At 41.4% G+C, this 21,100-nt stretch overlaps 1 protein-coding gene across 7 annotated transcripts in view; it reads right to left on the bottom strand.

The window, feature by feature from the left end:
* Nucleotides 1–356: 356 nt before the first annotated feature.
* rmp24 (ribonuclease MRP subunit p24) overlaps nt 357–21,100 on the bottom strand; it is a 45,584-nt gene continuing 24,840 nt past the window's right edge. For 4 of the 7 annotated variants that reach the window (XM_086192505.1, XM_086192503.1, XM_086192504.1 and 1 more), the window contains 4 exons: nt 13,808–13,830; nt 12,940–13,160; nt 2,028–2,221; nt 357–1,930 (listed from right to left, as the gene is read on the bottom strand). In XM_086192505.1, coding sequence (XP_086048631.1) covers nt 1,777–1,930; nt 2,028–2,221; nt 12,940–13,155 — 564 coding nt within the window. In that variant the 5' untranslated portion in view covers nt 13,156–13,160; nt 13,808–13,830 and the 3' untranslated portion in view covers nt 357–1,776. Of the gene's footprint in view, nt 1,931–2,027; nt 2,222–12,939; nt 13,161–13,807; nt 13,831–14,996; nt 15,072–20,035; nt 20,148–20,290; nt 20,395–21,100 lie in introns of those variants that run through there. The other 3 variants (XM_086192501.1, XM_086192506.1, XM_086192508.1) reach the window with 3 other exon arrangements.

Raw genomic sequence — 21,100 nt, 5'->3', positions numbered from 1 at the left:
CACACGGTAGGTTGCTGGACAGAGAAAAGCCTGAATAAAACCATGGCTTGTACATCATTTTGTTGCGCAAATTATGACTTTTTTTTTTTGTTTATAAGGCGGATCAATAATGCAAAAGATTTCTATGGCCCCAGAAATATAAATAAAATCATTCTTAAGGTTTTGAGAACCAGACACAACACTAAGTTAGCTAAAATTTGCAGGTGGTGCCCTGTCATTTCAGGGTTAAACCTGTTACCTTTTTTATTCACAACAGGTCCAATAGCAATAGTAGCATTCTACAGTATAATAAACCAGAGAACAATCAGACAGTAAAGGTTTTATTTGAGAATTACAGAATACAAATCTGAGGTACTTCAGGATTTTAACACAAATGATACATTAAGGAGCTGACAGGAGAAAGAAAAATCAGAATCTGGCAGTACAAAATGCAGTAGATACGATCGATTCCTGCTCTTCATAATAATAATAATAATAATAATAATAATTAAAAAAAGATAAGAGGATCAACTTTTCAAAAACATACAGCAAAAAAAAAAAAAAAAAGTCACAAAGAAAAAGTAAAGTCTTGACAATGTAAGAAAAGTAAGTATTTCTGCAGTTTCCGGACAGATGTGCCCTTTCAGTGTAAACAATTGATGAGTCCCATTCAGACAGTTGGACAAATCTTCATTGAGGACGGAACAGATCACTTCTTTGTCTGCACCACGAGTGGACAGTAGCTATGGTGTGGATTTTTCAGTACTGTACAAGAAATTAACTTACCCACACGAGAAATGCTTGAAGTACACGTTGTAGTTTTTGTTATACTTGATAATTGCAACATCTCGGTTGTGAACATCATTTTTAAAGAAACATCCCATCATTCACTATGATGCCTCCATTTTTCAATCATGATAACGTTTCGCTCATATTTTGATCCCAATATTCTTTTGCTACAGATCGATGAGTAAAGACATCGCCGTGGTAGATCATCACTGATGTGCTGTAGCATAGTTTGGGTTGAAAATATTTTGGTAACATTTTTTTTAAAAGGTCACAATTTAGCGTTTGCCACATCTAAATGGAAAGCAGCCATCAAGTTTGCACTTAACACGCATAAACTTGTTTGGTTTTGGTGTTGCGACCCAGACACAGAACATCTGTGTAAGAACATAAATGTGGTTCTCTCATTTTTAGCCGGTGGCTTCACAAAGAAAAAAAAAGAAAATCCAAATAAAGTAAGCAAAGAGATCTTGGTACATTATTTTAACATACAGCAGCATAGATGCCTCAAAGATATTTATCTTACAGATTTAATGAGTACAAAAAACTGTCAATAAACTTAAATTTGGAGGATAAAATTGGCATGTTAACCAGCTTGTCAAGCAACAAATGCCTCAACAAGCTGGGTTTCCTTTGGTTTCAGTGGTTTAATAAATATTTTATAATTCCTCAAACAGTCATTGTAGATTAACATCTCCAGTTTAGGAGATTAGATGTCCTGGATTAGACAAAAAGACGCACATCCTCTGACAGCTCAGTGGATGATGCAGTAACCCTGATTAATATTGGGAAACAACACCCCAGCGCTCCCAGTTGTTACATTCCAGGAGTGCCATTCCAAACTGCCCAGCAATAGTTGTGCTGGTGGGTACACAGTAACCTTCCCCCCATTGGCTCAGAACTAAAGTTCCCTTTTTGCCTTTGGTGCAAACAGGTTACAAGAAGAGTCAGAAGCCCTTGTTTCTGAAGCAGAAGATTTCAAGGAAGCTGCATTTGGGAGAGATGTTGCACTCAAAGTGAGGACAGGAAGTCTTTCAACCCCCCCTTCTTGCTGCTCTGGTGGTCCTCTCGCATTAGGATCTTACTGAGACGCCCCACCCAGTTTTTAGCTTTGGAGGCAGGTTTGGAGCCAGATGATCCCGGAGTGCCGGAGGAGGTAGATGACCTGCAGGGAGCAGGAGGAAGCAAGGAGCAGATTTTCAAATACTGCATAGTTGATAATCTGAGAAGTTTACATCTCGTATCAAGCTTCAGGAACTCACCTGGGTGTATGCACGGGTGTCTTGTCTTTGCCAGGAGTCTTGGGGGTAGCCATGTTGGATCTGTTGTTTGACTGTGGGGTCTTGTGTCTGCCAGCACTCCCCGGTGTGCTGTGTGTCTTACCGAAGGCCGCTAGAAACTCCCTGTTCATTCCTTTATGTCTGGATGTCTTATTGCAGGTGTGGCAGGTAGCCATCTGGGATGAGGAGAAGAAAAGGACCAGGTTCATGAATATTGAATAGTCTGCATCTATATTCCTCTCATACATAATCAGAGTTTGAGGTGAAGGCATTCAAGGTATCCCCTCGTGGATACTTGCAGAAAAACGTGCAGGTTTTCTAAAGTTCCCTGAAACTACTTGTGTATCTAATGTGAATCTAAGCCCAGAGGGTGAAGTTTTTTGTCATTCTTGTTATTTCTCATGGAACTCACAATTATCACAACTGTTTTTCTTTCTCTGGGACAGATGGGAGTTTGTTGTGACTTAATCTGGACATCAATTGCACTGACAGACTGACTTCAGGGACATGGAGAGAGCCACTCACCACGGTTGTGCCGCACAAGAGCTGTAAACGAGAAGCGCTCATGTAACCACCGTGACGCAGAGCAGCCCCAAACCCCCAGAGACGTCAGTCACATATATCACAGCTGAGTACCACAGTGGACAACGTCCAGGAAGCAGTCATGACTCTTCCCACCGGCCGGTCACAAACATTCCGAGATAATCCCACCTCTCAATGTCTGGACATGATCGATTGAGCAATGTAATAGAAAGTCATTTTTCCAAATGGTTAACAATGTTGGAAATACTAATACTTGTGAAGTTTGTGTCAAATATACCAGGATTGGAAGGGATGCACGATAATATGTGCACAGCAGATATTGATCTTCGTTTTAAATCCATTGTTGTGACTCTGGTGGCTGATGTTGAAACCAGTTTTCCTCATCATCTGTTGTTTATGACGAGGAAACAATTCATGTACTTTTTTGAAAAGAAAAACATTATTTTTCAAATTCACAATGTTTACATGTGTTGTACAAAAAGGAAATATCCTATCAACTTGTTGTACAGTTATCAACATTGATGAATATCAGCTGCCGGACAAATCAGTTGTAAAAACGTTGGCATATTGAATGTGGGCAACAAATACGCTATCATGCATCCCGAGTGAATGGTTTATTATTTGGTTGATAAAAAACATTGAAAAGGAGAACTCAGTCTTGGTATCATATCAGAAATATCAGAAGCTACTCATAAATTCCTCAGTCAGCTAAATCTTTGAATACTGCTATTTTATCAGAGCTGCCATCAAATTGTGACCCAAAGTGCTGAAGCCAGATTGAAGCATGGGGACGTGGCCGGTGTGCAGCTGTAGAAACATCGACTTTAGCCTATGATGGGACAGGGAGGGGCTGTTGCCATGCAGTTCCACCTATTCAGGGTATGGAAGCTATTTGAGTCAGAGTCTTTGAACCAGCAAACAAAACTTTACTTTGCCCCATGATAAACAACACGCAACAGATTACTCATAGCACACAAACTAAGAATTAGGAGACCAGACAGAGCAAAGCGCACAGCTACTCGTGCACAGGGCACGGATGACACCCTGCAACAAGCCACCTGCTGATCAACATGCATCTCAACATGTTCAAAACAAACTACAACATGTCTGTCACAGAGGTTGTTATGAAATCACTATCAATTAGAATTTAAAATCCACTGTCCCAACAAACGGATGCATTTGTGTTGTATCCCCGATGGGTTAAGGAACATTAACTACTGCACTAACTACCTCTGGCTCATTTACAGCATTCGGCAGATGCTCGGATTTAATCACTGCTCACCCTTCACAACTAGGACACCATCAAGATAACAATTTGGAGACTTGATCCCATAATCTCAAAGTACATGATAAACTACGGGGAGTCACTTTAGTTAGCTGATCTAACAAGCTTGAAACTACAGAAAACATTTTTGTGCAGTTTAAGGCATCTTTAGCATTCCTTCCTACTCCAAATGCAGTCACAACTCATCCAGAGTTGCACAAGGGGGCAAAACCGGTCAGAGCCGACCACCGTCGCAGAGGTCAGCAAATACGAGCCCAGCTGTTGACAGCCTCGAAAGCTGACGAGATTGAAAACTCACCGACACGAAGGTAGCCATTTCAGATTCTGACAGGTGTGTGCTGGAGTGAGTGCAGAGTTGGGTTTCGTCGCACTAGGAGTTCTACTCTCTGTGAGCGTGTGTTTAAAGTGTTTACTACACGAGACTGCTTGTCCAGCTTTATACAGGCCATGCCAAGAGATGGACCCTCCCATCTTTGCATAGGGGTGTGGCTTAAAAGAAAAGAGGACAGAGCAATGTACTGGCAAAGGGGTCCATTGGGGCGGGACCTCCAGCACTTGCATGCTGCTTTGTTTGTGGTGCCTTCAAAGCAAATGAGACACAGCCGCATGATTAAAACCAATACAACAAAACCTACAATGAAATCAGTAAGAAAATACTTTGCAAACCAGAATGATCAATGAAAATATTCAGAGCACCGACATGTAAACTACAGTCAGCTATGGATCTGGTGTAGTTACAGAGATCATATAAGTGCAACAAAACCCATCACTTCTAAATTAAATGTGAGGGCAGGGTTGCAGCAATGATCCGTCTTCTAGTGTTTTCATAGTGTCAACATCTGCTTATCTCAGGTGTTGAAAACAATCAAAGACTCTCACCTGTGCATGCAAGTCCCCTTTTCCTGCTTGATGCTTACTACAGACACTTTTTTTAAAAACATATCTTAAATGGCTTCAATGTTCAGTCATGATAAAGCATTTGCAGACAGTGATGGATGGCATGGAAGGCTGATTCTTGTCTAATTGTGCTGTATCGGTAGCCCGCACGGTCACCCTAGCGCGCCCACCAAATAAGGAGAGGTTACACACATCTTGGCGGCGTTATCGTTGCTAGCGGCAACAGCACTAAATCCATCATCTCTGGGGGAAGGCCAATAGTTGGGATCTGGTTTACTGTTTCTATAGTTATTATCTCAATATTCCTCATAGGGATAATTAGACAGCATGTGAAAGAAAACACTCAACAACAAAAGCCTCCTCATCCAACACATTATCTCGGAAAAACTGGCACATTTTAAAGCTCTGCAAAGCTCAGACCTATTATGATTACAATCGCTGAATGAAGAGACAAGCAGCACCGACGACGACGATGATAAAGCGTGAACAGAGTGTTTGCTGCAGCGGCTATTTAACATTATTATCGGAGAACACTTTTCTTTATTCTCCTCGCCAAGCATTAGTATGACAAAGATGTGGCCGGGGATGATCTACTCACACTACTTAGAAGTTAAACAGACATGGAAAGAAAAATACTTGTGGTACTCAAGAGGGTTGAGGGTTCTAGTCCAGGTAGTGTCCATGAGCACACAAAAACAAATGCGCATTGTTTCTGTTTCCAAATGTTTTTAAGAAGTGGGAAAAGCACTCTAATATTTTACAACCTGTATTTGCTTTGTTTGTCTTTCCATCACTTTATTACCAAATTTCCTCCAGCAGATCATTTAAGTTTCATCTCCTCAAATACAAACAGGATACTGGCTTTCAATACGCAAACAAAAATGGTTTTTTTTCCCCGCCGTTATAACCGCTACTATAACACCGGCTACATACAGGACTTCGTTTGTTTTTAACTCTGATGGCTAGGAAATGATTACTAACGAGAAAAACCCTTAGAAAAACAAGTGTGTGAGGCCTCAAGTGGAGTGGATCAAACACAGACAGACGGCTGGCTGCAGACGGATATTTACAGCTCTAATGACCTCACGCTGTTGATCCTCTTGTCCTCTGGTTACCACTAGTGGTCCCACTATCATCAGCAGGCCTGTGCTGGGCGCTACTCTGACAGGCTCTAAGAACAGAAATCTCTACCCAGTGATGACTAAGCTGTGCGTGTGTGTGTGTGTGTGTGTGTGTGTGAGAGAGAATCAGTTGACGGAGGAGAGGCCATTATTAGAGTTCAAAAATATGAAGATGTCAGACGGTGGTGATCCTGACAACCTGTAATGAAACGCTATCCATCACGTGTAACTATTGAATTTTCGCTAATCCTTTGACATTAAGTGTATGCACGGCGGAGGAAACACGTGAGTCCGCCACACCGAAGAGATTTGAGGTCCTCAGCTTTGGCTGTTGATCCTGGCAGTACATAATGCTACTCGGTAGCTAATCAAGCATACAGCAAAGGCGACATGTTAAGAGCTTTAGGGCGAGACAAGCAGAAACAACTACCTCCATACACACACCGGCGGACCAGGTATTTAGATTAACATCTGCTGAAACTGAAGGTTCGCCAGAAGGTCAGAGGGAGAAACTTCAGAGGAAAATATAAACTGGAGGAAAAAGAATAAAAATGTTGCAGTCTGGAGCCTCGTTCCTGTGTGTGAAAATAAATAAATTTTAGGAAAAAGAAAAGGCTTCCAGGCTAGTTATTATTATGAAATATTATCAGTTTTATTTAAAAAGCAAGAACTTATTTCTTTTAGATATTTATTTGTACTGAGTGAGTCGAAGCCAGCTAGCTGGTGGCAAAACACATAGAAAATTGCAGGTTTTAATGGAGATTTGGGTCATAAAATGAGGCTTTTGTTGGGTTACAACTAGGTCAGTACTTCGAAAGTTTTATGTGAATGAGAACATCAACAACTTTCTCAAATTAGAACATTGGTTGACCCCTCGTTACAGTGGGGCAAAAAGGTATGTGGCAGCCACCGATCCTGCAAGTCGCCCCACTTTAAAAGATGAGAGAGGTCTGTAATGTTCATCATAGGTACACTTCAACTGTTAGAGACAGAATGTAAAAAAAAAAAAAACAAAACAAAAAAAACAACAACCCAGGAAATCAGGAGGGAGTTGAAAATCCGTGTTGCCCAGCGACAGCCCCAAAACATCCCAGCTCTTGAGAAGATCTGCATGGAAGAATGGGCCAAACTACCAGCTACAGAGTGCAGACCTGGTGAAGACCTGCAGGGAACGTTTGACCTCTGTCATTGCCAACCAGGGTTACATCACAAAGTATTGAGGGGAACCTTTGCTATTGATCAAATACTTATTTTCTGCACCATTATACAAATAAATTCTTTGAAAGTCATACAATGGGATTTCCTGGATTTTTTTTTTTTTTTTTAACATTCTGTCTCTCACAGTTGAAGTGTACCTATGATGAACATTACAGACCTCATCTGTAAGTGGGACAACTTGCAGAATCGGTGGCTGCCACATAATTTTTTCACCCCACTGTATTTTGCAGCGGCACTATCGCTGCATTCTGGGATTCGCACCGCCCACGTCCGTTATGACTGGTCAACAGACATAAACAAGCCGGTGGGTTTTTGTTTCTGCAGTAGCTTTTGCTATTTTCTTTTTGTGTGTGTGAAAAGACATTAAAAACTAAAATTTTCAAGTTTTCACACTTCTCAAAGTAAACTCGGGCCTGCAAGCCAACATATTGTTCACATATGTGGACACTCCAAAGCGTGAAGTGAACCGAACACACACCACCCCGGGATGTAGTCTCAGTTCGGTTACTTAACCTCTGCAATGGAAAAACAAAGGGTTCCACATCGGGAAGAGCACACTGAGGGTTCTCTTCCAAACAAGAATGCTAACACCACAGAACTACTAGTTCCTGATGATTTGACCGAGCAGGCTATTTCATATCACAACTCCATATTTACTTTTCCCCCAAGCAACATCCACCTCTGCCACCATGCAACACACACGTCTGGAGATTAGACATATATGACTCTGATAACTTGACTGAATGAAAAATGGTGAAACGACACACACACACACACACGCACACGCACACACACACACACACACACACACATATACACACACAGGCCCACGCTAATCAATTCTGCAGATGGACCCTTCTGGCTATTAATAGCACCTGCTCCCTTCCTGTCTTTCACTCTCTGCAGCCAGAGCTCAACCTGGGTTGATTTGTTTGACCTTGGAAGTACGATACCACCCAAGAGGGAAGAAAAGAGAGTAGAGCAACAGGGCGACAGAATTAGGTGCTGATAAATGTAGACTTTTGATTATGGGACAGAGTTTTCAGGATGTCTGTGTGTGCGTGCATTTGAAAGCATCTGTGCCCAATATGTGTGAAAGTCATTTGAGCCAACATCAATACAACCCAATAAAGCTGAAAGCCAGCAGAAGAGCAGTTGGAAGATCAATACGAGGCAAGCGGTGTAAACTTGCCTCTAATGGTGGCCTTGCATGGCAACGGTGCAGTCAGCCACTTAGTCACACTGCCTGGAGGAAGACCGCCAGGTAAACACACACTGATTCATTCAGATTCAGACAACTTTATTAATCCCACTCCAGGCAATTTGTTTGAGCAGCTTGTTGTACACACTCAAAAATCAAGAACACGCAAATAAATAAGTCAAGGAGCTAAACGGAGTAAGACTCTGTCTGAATGTGAATGCAGCGCTGGTACACACTGCCTTTTCAAAATATATCACAGGTTTTCCCTGCTGTAGGCCTCTGTTGTTGGAGATTAGCCAGACAACTGGAGGAATGAGTTATTAGGCATTCATGATGCTTTGGGTAATGTGAGTCAGTAATCTGATAAGGTTATCCAAAATAAACATATGAACATATTCAAATACCGTGGCAAATTAGAAAATACATCTATTATGGCGCATGCAACACAGTTTGGTTGTAGATTATAAACCTGCTTTGCATTTATGGAATTTCAAAATGTGAAGTCAAATGTTTAAACTTGAATCAAAACGAAAATTGCTGCAAAGCAGTTGTGTCACAAAAGCCTCCAGTCCCCAACCACCACGAAGGCATAACAAAATTTAAGATCTGAAACTGAAGCTCCTCCACTGTCCTTCTATCAGGTATCTGCAGGCACATGGGGCTTGAAACAGAAATGAGAGGAATTCTATTCACGTGTGATCTTGTTTACAGGTTCAGTTACAGCAAAGATTCGCTATTAACGCTGGTGATTGAGGCTCCAACAGTGTCGGCTTGCAAACCTCGCCCCCACCAGAACCGCCAAGTTCCAGAGATGGCTTTAATAGGGGTGCGGAAAAGACATTAAGTCTGCAGTTGTAGCTTGCACTTGTGTGTGACGTTCCTTACACGGCTCGTGCACTGGGCTAAAAACACGATGACAGCAGGGCGCGACACTGCGTTTGGCTCTTGTTGTTGGAGAAAAACACATGACAAATGCGTGACTTCTGAGAATGTTACACAGCATGTTTCTGTGTGCCTGTGTGTGTGGAAAGCCCTTTAAGCAGCTGGCAATGACCAGCCATGACTTCTTTGAAGCTATGTATGTTTATGTTGACATGCTGAAAAGACGCACGAGAGGTGAGAGTGAGTGTTTTCCCGTCCTCTCTTTGTGTCTAAAAGCTCAAGGCCGCCACTACTTTTGTTGTCACGCATTCCCTCCTGGCCTCTCTTCCACAACACATCCCCCTCCTGTCATCCCATCACTCCCTGCCCACCACCGAGGTGTCAAGAGCCCCAGGGGAGCTTTTCTTACCCCCCTCCTCCTCCCTGCAACAGCCAGATATCTCTGTCTTCTGTCATCTCCTAAAGTCTCCAGCACTATTACGCTAGTAAAAATAAATATGTCAAAGGGATGTTGTGAGGAGATGGGTGAGAATGACAGGAGAAAGATGAGGCCGAGCCGGCAGGGGGAGGGAGGCCAGCCAGATAGACGAGTCGTGGTAAAACACAATAACTGGGGGTGGAGAAGTGCGAGCGAAAATGACGAGTGGTCAATGAGGTCAGGGGGAAGTGGTGACAAATTATAAAGGGAGGTTTGACTCTTGTCATGGAGACACTGGTCTTCTGGGGAAAAAGGAAACAATTTTTGACCACTTATGTTCTGTCACGGTTTTCATGGCTCATCGTTTATTTAGAAAACAAGTGTTGTTTTTGGAGGCAACAGCGCAGAACGTCTTTGACAGTCTTTCTTCTGGTAAACAGCAGGTAGAACCACTTATTATTTGCTTCATTTAGGTGTAAAGTAACCGCTCAACATTTACAAGCAGAGTTCCTGGAACAAAATAGTCCTGTTTTCTTGTAACAAACATCTCTGTGGGGAAGTGTAAACTCAGGCTGGAGAGGAGAATGCACCATCCTGCTCTCCATTTAGGGTTCTGCTGCTCTTACGGAACTACAAATCAATTTATTTCCATACACACAGCTGGATCATCTTGCCAGTATGCATAAACATACCTGACTGATACTTGACACTTCCTAAGAAACTAGTTCAGAGCAAAGGAAAGTACATCATGTGCTGGCATCCACAGTGAGGGGGGAGCCTTACAGTGACAAACGAAGGGGATTTACACTCAGGGGTCCAGCTACTTTGCACCACCAGCGTGTAAACACGTTTCTAGTGTTCACGTGTCTGTCTGTCTTCTGTTTTTATCCATGCGGACGACAAACAAAAGAGACGATTATGCATTTCTCAGTATCTCTGCAGGATGCGTACTGTGTGGATGTCATATTTTGCTCTTGAAAAACTGCAAAAGAGCATGCTCCTACCACAGGTGAGCAGGCAACGTAGTTAGAGTGGTCTCTTCTTTGTCCTTTTTTAAAGTGATTTGTGGATGTTATTCCCTGCATCGTTTGGCAGCCTACAGTCTGATCATGAATGAAAGATTTCAGGCTATTTTTTTTTTTTTTTTTTTTTTTGGTGAAAACCACAATGTTGATCTGATCCATTTCTAGGCCACTTCTGATACGCATCACGGTGTGTTTGCTGGCATCACGGACATCGTCTGGAAGAGCTGAGATCAGCTAATCTCAGCATTTAAAATACACACACACACGTGCGCCGTCCTTGTTTATTTTTTTTGCCTTTTCCTGGCCCTAATACTCTTCTGTACACATCAGCTCTCATCCACACCACAATGATCCTAAACATGAGGACAGGGAACACAAACATGAAGATGAGTCTGCAAATCTTCAAATGTGATCATGAATTTCATGCAAACACAGGCTTTGATTATTGCTCTGTTTACTCCTCCAATTCCTCACACGGATGTCACATGACTGACAGTAAGCATAGAAGAATATTGTGTGCACAACCATAACACTCAACTCTAGCATACGTACTAAAGCCATAAATAGACAGCTACACAAACAAACCAAATTAAAGCTCCATGGCTGTAAGGCTGCACTGTGACAAATGCCCGGGTAGATCTCAAGTCTGTGGACAGGGTTGTTTATTGAGTCAAACAATCAACAGCAGAAAATACCTCCTTAATGTGACAACTTGCTTAACAAAACAATTAAATGTTACTGCTCCAGACTCTGTTGTATTTAAGACCCCTTAAAGAGGAGACAAGTGGATGCTAATCTCTGCTGGGGACGTGCTGAGCCTCTGCGTCCATGTGGACATCAGCATGGAGACAGAGTGACAGAGAAAGGGAGGCTGTCTACATTCCTCCTCTTATCTCACTGCTACACCACTCTGCATTGTAAGGGTATCACCTCGCTATCACCCTCCTCTCAAGCGCAGGTGTGTGTCATCTCACATACGTGGCTTGAACATCTAGTCCATGACAGATGAGCAGCCATGAAAACAGAGGGTAAAAATACCCCAGAGGACATGATTGGGGGAATACTGGTTTACCGGGAAGTGGCGTGATCAACATGTGTCAACAATCTCTATCATGCAAACACACTGTTGACAAATGAGTAAGACGAGAGAGGCACAGTCATGAGTTTAGGGCCCCGCAATCTACAACACAAGACAGAACTATGCTGGACTGGAGTTACACAGGCGAGACAAACAGCCGAAAGTCCGATACCGTGAACAGAAAATCGGACTTGTGTATATTACAGAACTGCAAAAACAGATTTGACACAACTTTGAACTTCAAAAGCCAAAACAAAATCAACTTTGACACCTCAGATGATTATTTATAGATGTTACGGCCAGCGCCTGCCCCACCGTTTCCCTCCTGGTCCCTGATGGGATGCCAGCGATGAAGGTGTGGTTCCTTTCGGCACTGCTGTGAGCGGTGCAGCATCGACCAGCTCCACCAGTCACCATTCGCCCACACTTGTAAAGCCTAGCAAAGCCATTCAACGTGGCGGCTGGTGTGGAGCACGCCTGGGAGCTGTGTGGTTGTACTCAGTAGGGTTGGGCTAGGAGTAGCTTCAATAACTGACAGCTGCTATCATTTCACGTAGGGTTGCGGTATATGTCTAGACACACCAGGACAGAGGGGTGCTGACTCTAACGTGATTCCGTTTTTCCACCAGCGTTTCAGTCAGTGAGGATTTTGCTTCCTTTTTAGTTCAACCTTCCGATTGTTAAGTAGTGGTAAGTTCTCCTTATGAGGACTCTCTTTGGGTTTTATTGTCTTTGATTTGAGGAGCACCCACCAGCCCTTTTCCTTATTTGGGGCCTAAGCTTATAACGTTGCACAACCTATTTTTCAAACTTTAATAATAAACAGTTTTATCGATACCGATTACAACTGGTTATGTTGCTTCCCTTGTCCCCTCCCTGAGCCGGGTGGCAGCAGTAGAGCCTCCCTACTCTGGAACACATTACCTCCACATATGAAACCAATCACAATCAAATATCTATTAAAAAGAAAAATCAGCCTAAGAGTTACCAATAAAAAGATATTGAATATTATATATAGAATATAAAATAGAATTTGGGAGTTTGGTAATCTCTGAAGTTGCTTTTTCAAATAACCACGGCATATGCACTGGATTGTTCAATAACCATTTTATATGCATTGGTTAACATATTTGATACGTTCATCACATACATATTCATATTCGGTCATATTCTAACGTTGTAGTTTCAGTCTAGAATAACAGGGTGTCAGCTTGTGTCTGTCTCACCAGCACTGAGCAGGACTTCTGGAAGCGGTTCAGCAAATTAGTCTGTGCCAGGCTGAGTCGTTTACCCCTTGATTTCCTGCGTAGGACCCTCTGCACCCATGCAGATGGACGCTGCTTAGGCTTTAGTCGAACCCGGTGATTGTCAGGCTGCTGCCACTGAAAGCAGTACAGACACACCGAGGTGCTGTGACGCACTGTGTTGGACTTCTGCTTCATTATTGCTGAGAGGAAGAGGGAGACAGACTGTCAAAAACAGCAAACGCTGTGGTGTACATTACAGGCATGAATATTTATTGCACTACTACCCCGATAACCATGAGTGTTTGGGGACAATGAGGCGTATGTTGGTGCCATTCAGTAGTCAAATGTTGGGAATACACTATATCTCAACTTTCTGTATTTGTAGGGGAAAAAAGCTGTTTTTATGTTTGACTTGCCCAAAAAAACACTTTGTACCATCGTGTTTAACATCAGCGGGACATCACAAGGTTATGTCATATCATCAGTTGTACTCTCTGAGCAACCACTCCTTTTATTAGGAGAAAATCAAGAGGAGTGCCACTAAAAGTACACCACTGACAATTGATGTGGATCGGGCTGGCATGAGTGTGTGTGTGTGTGTGTGTGTGTGTGTGTGTGTGTGTGTGCGGGAGCCCAGTGAGCAGTCTGCTAAAGACAGCTGGCTGACTCACCAGTGTTTGGCTGTGGCTTTAGTGAGATTTATCAACCTTGACAAGCCGGTGACAACGTCCTACTTACTACTGCATTCTGTTGGGTGGTTAGAACTCTCAAGGGCACCGCTGATTAAAACACACATCAATGAAATATGACAAAAATCATAAATGGATTTCTTCACATCTTAACTCACCATTAGATTTCAAATGCTGCTCGCTAGGGGGAAGGAAGAGAAGAGACAAGATCAGACACTTTCAGACCAAATCTCAAACTAAACAAGAGTAAATAAAACAAACAAAAAAAAACCCAAGAGCAGGATAACGTTTTAAGATCTCTTAGTACAATTACAACCACATGATGACATTTCAACACTTTCAACGACTTTTGTACAGAGAATTTTTTATTTACTGGTGACAAGTTATCAGCATTAATAAGTATTTCATAAAAAGTCAATTTTCTCAAATTCCATCACAAAACCTGCGTTAAAACTGCAGCAATGCAATAAAAGGGAAAAAAAAGCAGAGTGGACTGACCAATAAATCAATATAAGCCATAGAGTATAGATCAATATTGCCATATCGTCAGTATACTGGCATTGGCATATGCTGCCTGACATGAAAACAAACATAACTTTTAGAACCAGTGAGGTTTATTATTTCAAATGATGTCATTTTGGACAATGAATGAATGAATACTTTATTTCAAACATGTGAACAATACATTACACTTGAAGCACTAATTGATTAAAACCTTTGTATGTTTGAAAAGGAGTAGGATGAAGCTTTAGCTTATAAATCCCCACCCCTTCTCCACTTAGTACCTTGTACTATAGGTTATCATACTTCCTGTGTATCCTGATTTTTTGTTCTTCTCTCTTCCCTCTCTGCTTTTTCCCATTTCTCCAGTTGTCTCTCTTCTTTATTTATTTTTTCCCGTTTTTTAAATATGCAAACAAATATGCATCACAAACAAACAAACAAACAAACAAACAACCCCATAACTGCTTGTGTCAAAATAGATAAATAAAATGCAAAAACAAAAACACAACAGAAAAATCAAACAAAACAAAACAAACCAAACAACAGATATGAAACCCTTAGTGTTTGTCATACCCCTCTTCTTCCCTGTACCTTGTAAATACCATCTGTTTGTACCGCTGTTTGAATATGCTCATGGATGGACATTGTCTGAGCTCCTCCGCTAGTCTGTTCCATAATTTCACTCCACATATTGAAAATATAGATAAATATTGTATAAATAAAGATAAATAAAGATGACTTTAAAAGATAAAATATCCGGCCTCCAAAACAGCTCTTTGTTGCAAATGTTTTCATTTATTTTTTTTTCATTAACATTCAAGATATCAAAGAATATTAACTTACATATTGAGTTTAGAGTATTTTTTCAACACCCTCTTATTGATACCAGCATCAGCTCCAAAATACTCTTATCTGTCAGGCTCTAGTTATTATATGTTGATGACACTCTTCAGATCGTTGGTATCTATTGTTTTGGATGATAAAGATTATTGTTGAACTACAAAATATTCAATAACCATATTTAGAATGACATATTCTCTAATTTTGGTACCGGCATCAGCCACAAAAATCCTGTACAGGTCGGGCCTGAGACCAAAGCCAATAATAAGACAAGTCTGATACATCCCACTGTTCTGAAGAAGCACTCATGTAAATAAGCCCTTTCCAGGAGGGAAGCACCATTTAAGGAGTTAAGGTGACCGGCTGTCAGACCAATGGGTCTAACCCTGAACGATACAGACCGGCTTCCTCACACTCTTTCAGTGGCCTCACCCCCCCCCCCCCCCCCCTTTACAGGGCTCCCTTTGTAGAATGCTAGCAATTTCAACTAAGCCACTGACATTCCCACTAAAATTAGCCGCAGGCTTAAATCAATGAAGGGTATTTTGTCTGTGCTGCGACAGCACGTGCGGCTGCTGGGGGAAGAGTGTGGGGGTCAGCTTTAATCTGACACTGACCCACTGTGGCGTCCGGCGGCAGCCCTTTGTTGATGCCCTCAACTCTGCTATTCCAACCATCCCATATGTGAGGCGGTGCATTATACTGCTGGATGACGTAGACTGTGGCTTAACACATGCCAGGGCTGAGACATATTTGCAACATATTTACCATCATTCATCCCGCAATCTGACTCACTGTCCCTTGACCCCCGCCCCCAAATTTAATAATCGGTCAAAGGATTAAGCTGGCGGTTTATTTAGAAGCCCCATTAGAAAATACTGGAAATGAAAAGTAGCCATATGACGGCAGTATTGTGGATTGTCACTCTGCAGAGGACACGAGTAATAACTCAAAGACCTTGAACACGTCTGTGAGATGTCAAGCAAGCCTTTAACTTTCACATTTCCTTAACGACTGATAATCAATGATCATCTAAGCTACGACCGACAGAACATGAAACTGCCTCCCTCTATTCCTTTACAGTACGAGAACACAAGTCTCTTGACAGGAATCCTTTAAAATAACTATGAACAGACCAGTGATGACTCAAATGCAGAGAAGCCAGCCTGTTGAGGAATTGTGTTTTCCCAAAGTCTCCCTTCCCGCTGCTCCTCTGATGAGCCAGCCCTCAGAAACCGTAAACCGCACAGACTTCTTCCTCAGCACTAATCTTATTAACATACTTGTCATGCATCTCCTTTTAAGTGCACACTTAGTTGTGGCGATGAAAACTGAAGATATAGGCCTCTACACATGCAGGCTGATGAAGAGAAGATGCTATCAAGAGAAACACTGGGAGAAGCAAAGGGGGAGCGAGCTTTAATGTTTAATGGAATCATCTAATTAGAGAGAGAAGCACTGGCTGAGGCAAAGTGCAGGAAAGGAGAGGCCTTGTGAAAATTTTAATGTTAAAGTGAGGTGAAAGCACTGCTATCTAATATCAACATAAGATATTTGGACACAGTGGTGTGGTCTGAGTACACCGCAATCTGTCTACAAGACAGATAGGCAGCATCCCATCCATCAGCTGGATGTAACAGAGCAAGAGGTCAGCGGGTGCCTCCTAGTCTGAGCCTCAGTTCTATGGGTGGACACTTCGCTTGACTCCAGCTGAGTGAGGCCAGATAGAAAACAGTTGGAGAGGAGATGAGGTTTTAAAATGAGTTTGGCAGTTGCAAGGAATCATTAGTGGCCGCTATCAACAGAAATCCCAGGGAGTGACGATCAGTTCTGAGGTATTAGACGGATGAATAGCTGGGTTGAAGTGGATAAATGCACCACTCGGCTTGTCTTTACAGTTGAAATGATTAGTTGATTAATTTATTAGTGTCTTGCTCTGTGAAAGCTTTGCTACTTCCATAATCTTAATTCTCTGATGAGGGAAATGTCTTGCTATGGCTCTCATAAAATGCAGCTTCACTTCCTTCAAAACAAGCCCACATTCTCAAATTAATTGGTGAAAGAACTGACGGCAAAACTTATTATTTATACCTTAACTATTGCAGGATTGTTGATTATACTAAATACAAAACTGTCAGTGGTGCTAGGGTTTTGGCTGATCTGTGTGTATTGATATATATTGAACATCATTAAACTGTGAAGTGTGAGATGTGTGATTATTGCTGCAGGGTTAATCGAATCATAACAACAGTTGCAACATCAGCCTATGCAATTACACAGTTTAACCACACACACACACACACACACACACACACACACACACACACACACACACACACACACACACACACACACAACATTCCTATTTCAACCAGTACAGCACAAATGCTACAAACATTTTTTTGTATCATTTCTGTTTCTATTTTCTTATATTTTAGTAAAACAGGATTTCTTAATAGCACAGCCACATGTTTGTCAGTACTGTTAAATGCTACTTTTTTTTTGTGTGTTAAACAAGTATTTTGAAAATAATGGGCAATTTACCACACTATTTAATCAATATCATTAATCCGATCCAGCAATTTGAAAAACCAAATCACTTGTTATTCAAGGCTGATTGGAAAATGACTGATATCAGTATTAACTACACAATCTGCTGCCCTCTGGGAAGATCAGTAATTAACATCCTTCACGTAATGTGCAGTCATCCTGCATATTTTGGGAATCAGTGAACACTCTGTCAGGCTCCAGTTACTAGACACAAAACTCTGATTATGACCTTACTGGAAAACCGCTTCACTTGTTTAGCAACGTGTACCTTTTTAAAGTGAAGTCAATTCATACTCAAGGACATAAAACACATAAAACAACCTGCCAAGTTCATAACAATCTTTTACAACCCCCCCCCCCACACACACACACACACTCTTGAAAGACTTGAACTTAACTCCTCAATGATAATTTCACACTGAAGCCAAGTGCGACACTAACAACAGTACTAATAAGTATAATAAAATAAACTGCAACCATGATTGAAACGGTCATAATCATCATCAACAGAAAGCAGTAATGTGATCTCGGACAAATGTGCAGAGTCGTGTTTGTGTGTGAGCCATGATTCAGACAAACCAAACACACCAGTGACGCATGGTCAAAAACTGTAACTGAAGAGTAACACTGAGACAGTTGTGGTTCATTAGCACTAAAAAAAAACCACACACACTCACCACGCATGACAGCTAGAGAAGTGGAAGCTGACTAAAGTTGTTTTCATTTCCTCCCTGATCAGGTGTGTCCAAAACCTCTTTGAATTCCTCTACATATTATCACTCTGGCTGAAGATCAAAATTCTCTAGTACATTAGCTCCTCAGGCTCAGTGTACATTTTGGCAGCAAGATCTTTGGTGTTTTCATACCAAACATTGAGATTCCTGTCTTGCCTTCAGGTCAGCTGGTCACAGTTAACTGTGGTCAAAAAGTTCTCTGTAACCGCAGTTCATCATCATAGCCAGAGAATCTGGGAAGTAGATCAATGTATTAAAGAAACAGTGAGCTCAAACTCATCCATGAAATGACCTTGACTGGGGTTTCACTATTAAACCTCTGTTTTTCTTTCCATTTATGGTTGAACCCGCAAATTTCTTGGCTCAGGTGGGAGTGAAATTAAGATGCAGGGACATGGCTGGACCCCAAATCAAACTGAGCCACAAGAGCCTCCACTCTCATGCATAACTTTTATCCCGAGCACTGCACGATGTGGTGATAAAGTCATATTAAGATCAACTGTGTAAAATACTGCAATATAATAAACAAATGGTTCAGCTGGTTGCATGAGTCTACTTTGAAAAGTGCACACAAATTCCTTATAATTCTGAAATGAGTGTCAACGCAAAGATGCAAACTTGAACAATCATTAAAAAAAATACAAAAAGAAATATAAGGATACAGGCTGTATTTGTAAGACTTTTTCAAATGCTATTATTTTGTGATAACCTGTTAATGTACATTGCTATAACAAAGTAACAAACCTTACATCACTGTAAAGAGAGAATAACCCATAACAACATAATTCTCTTGAAAAAAATGTTCGTTATACCATGATAACGAGACAGATGTCCCCTTTTAGTTATGACGTCAAGACAACTGAAGAAGTTATCAAGATAATGAGTTCATTATTTCCTTGTAATTAGATATGATCTTATTATCCACCGACTGTTACATGTGTGCAGTACTGATTAACATTAAAATTGCGCTTTGTGTGTTTGTTGATATAGATATGTAGCTGCAAAGGCTGGTACTGAGATTAATTGTGCAGCACCACTATCTTTATACATATGCGTGGGCTTGTGACTCTAAACATATAAACTAAGTGAAGGAGAGAACATAGAGTGAAACATGCAGTAGCAAAAATAAGCAACGCTTAAATGGTGACTGGCAATTCTCAGTTATTTATGGCGTTCTGAGGTACAACAACACTGAAGAGGCCGCCACCCACATTTCCTGTCAACAAGCACTCATCAGGTCTGTCATTCAACTGGATAACAATTTCTCTTAATCATCATTTCTGATGGCACAGCCACTTTGTTTACATCACTGGCATCATAAACCCTGCAGTCGGAACAAAATGTTAATGTTTCGTTGTCAATAAATTAATTATGATACTGTGTCATGTTGCTAAGCTTAGAAATGTTAGTATGCTGTTTTTTTGTTTGGTTTTTGCTGTGGTCCCATGTTGTGCTTGTACAACATCATATTCTGCCACAAACGACATGCAAAGAGCGTGGTAGAATATCATTAAAATAACCCCAATGGTTAGGTAACTTTTTCCTCTTACTGTCTCCACTCAACTCACACCTGCTACATGTACCAGTCTAGAAAAAAAGAGTTTGACGCATATTGGTGCTCCCTTCAAACCTGGTCGAGCTCTTCCACCTAGCGTCTACCTGCTACTACTGCTACGGTAGGAAGCTAGCAGCCTAGCCCCGGCTACGAATGTGACATTCGTGTAGCTTTTTGTGTGTTATAATAAGAGTTATTCTTACAGGAGGAACCGTGACTGCTCCGGGCATCTGTCTTTGAACAGCAGCGAGGCTTCTAACAGAAAGTTGGCTGACATTTGTTGAGTAAAAGTCTTCATTTTTCTGAGTTCGACTCCTTAAATACGAAAAAAAGAAACGGATATCCAGCGTGGAGTCGCGTTAAAGATTCCTCAAGAAAAAAAACACCTGAACTGTATTTGTATTTGAACAACGTGAAAATACGGTCAATGTAGAGATGATAAATGACCATTTACTCACACGTCATAGTTGTGGGGTAAATGTAATAAAAGTGTGAAAACGTGCTAACGCTAGCGTTAGTTGCGCCGATGGCTGCCACTCGCGTTGTGTCGCGAGATTGTGACGACGGGGGCAATGCATTGTGGGAGCCCGAGTTAGTTTAGCTCACCGCGAAACCTTTCAGAGTCTAGCTCTCCCACGTATCCTACATGAATTTGTTGAATTAAATTAATAAAACATGACCATGTTGCGCTTGTTATTATCTGGAACTACAGTTTCATGTAACCGAAACCCCAAGAAAACGCTGAGTTCAATCAAATGTTTGTTTTAATTCAGATGGACTGACAATAAAAGGGAATAATGCTAGAATAGATTTCCCTCTGTCACGGGTGAATGAAGGCTACTGCAGGCAGAGCTGTATCGTGGGAAAAAAAACAAACATTTGTGTTGTAGGATATTTGTCACGATTTAAAAGCCCATTGAGACACAATCGTTTTGCACAATTATCCAGGACATTTGTATCTGTAAATTACAGATATATGCAATAAATATCTAGTCTACTGGTTGTTAAAAAGGGAGACTTTAAAGTAGTTTTAGATATTTTCTATTATTCTATATATCTATTTTTGACATTGAAACTGTAAACATCTTGGAATCAAATTTCTACATATAAGACTACCGTGGCTCATCTAATTCTTTCCAGTTTGATTGATATTTCACCGTCCTATATTTAACACGGTTTCACTTATAGGACAGCAGACACTGGTGCCACCAGCGGTCTCAGAAGTGGACGCATGGGTTCATCATCACTGCTGTAGTTGCGCGTAACAG

The sequence above is a fragment of the Aulostomus chinensis genome, chromosome 22, assembly GCF_037954235.1.
Source record: "Aulostomus chinensis isolate RoL2024-O1b breed Wild chromosome 22, RoL_Achi_v1.0, whole genome shotgun sequence".
Taxonomy (NCBI): Eukaryota; Metazoa; Chordata; class Actinopteri; order Syngnathiformes; family Aulostomidae; genus Aulostomus; species Aulostomus chinensis.
Note: the sequence above shows the minus strand (reverse complement) of the source record. Positions and strands in the feature narration are given on the sequence as shown.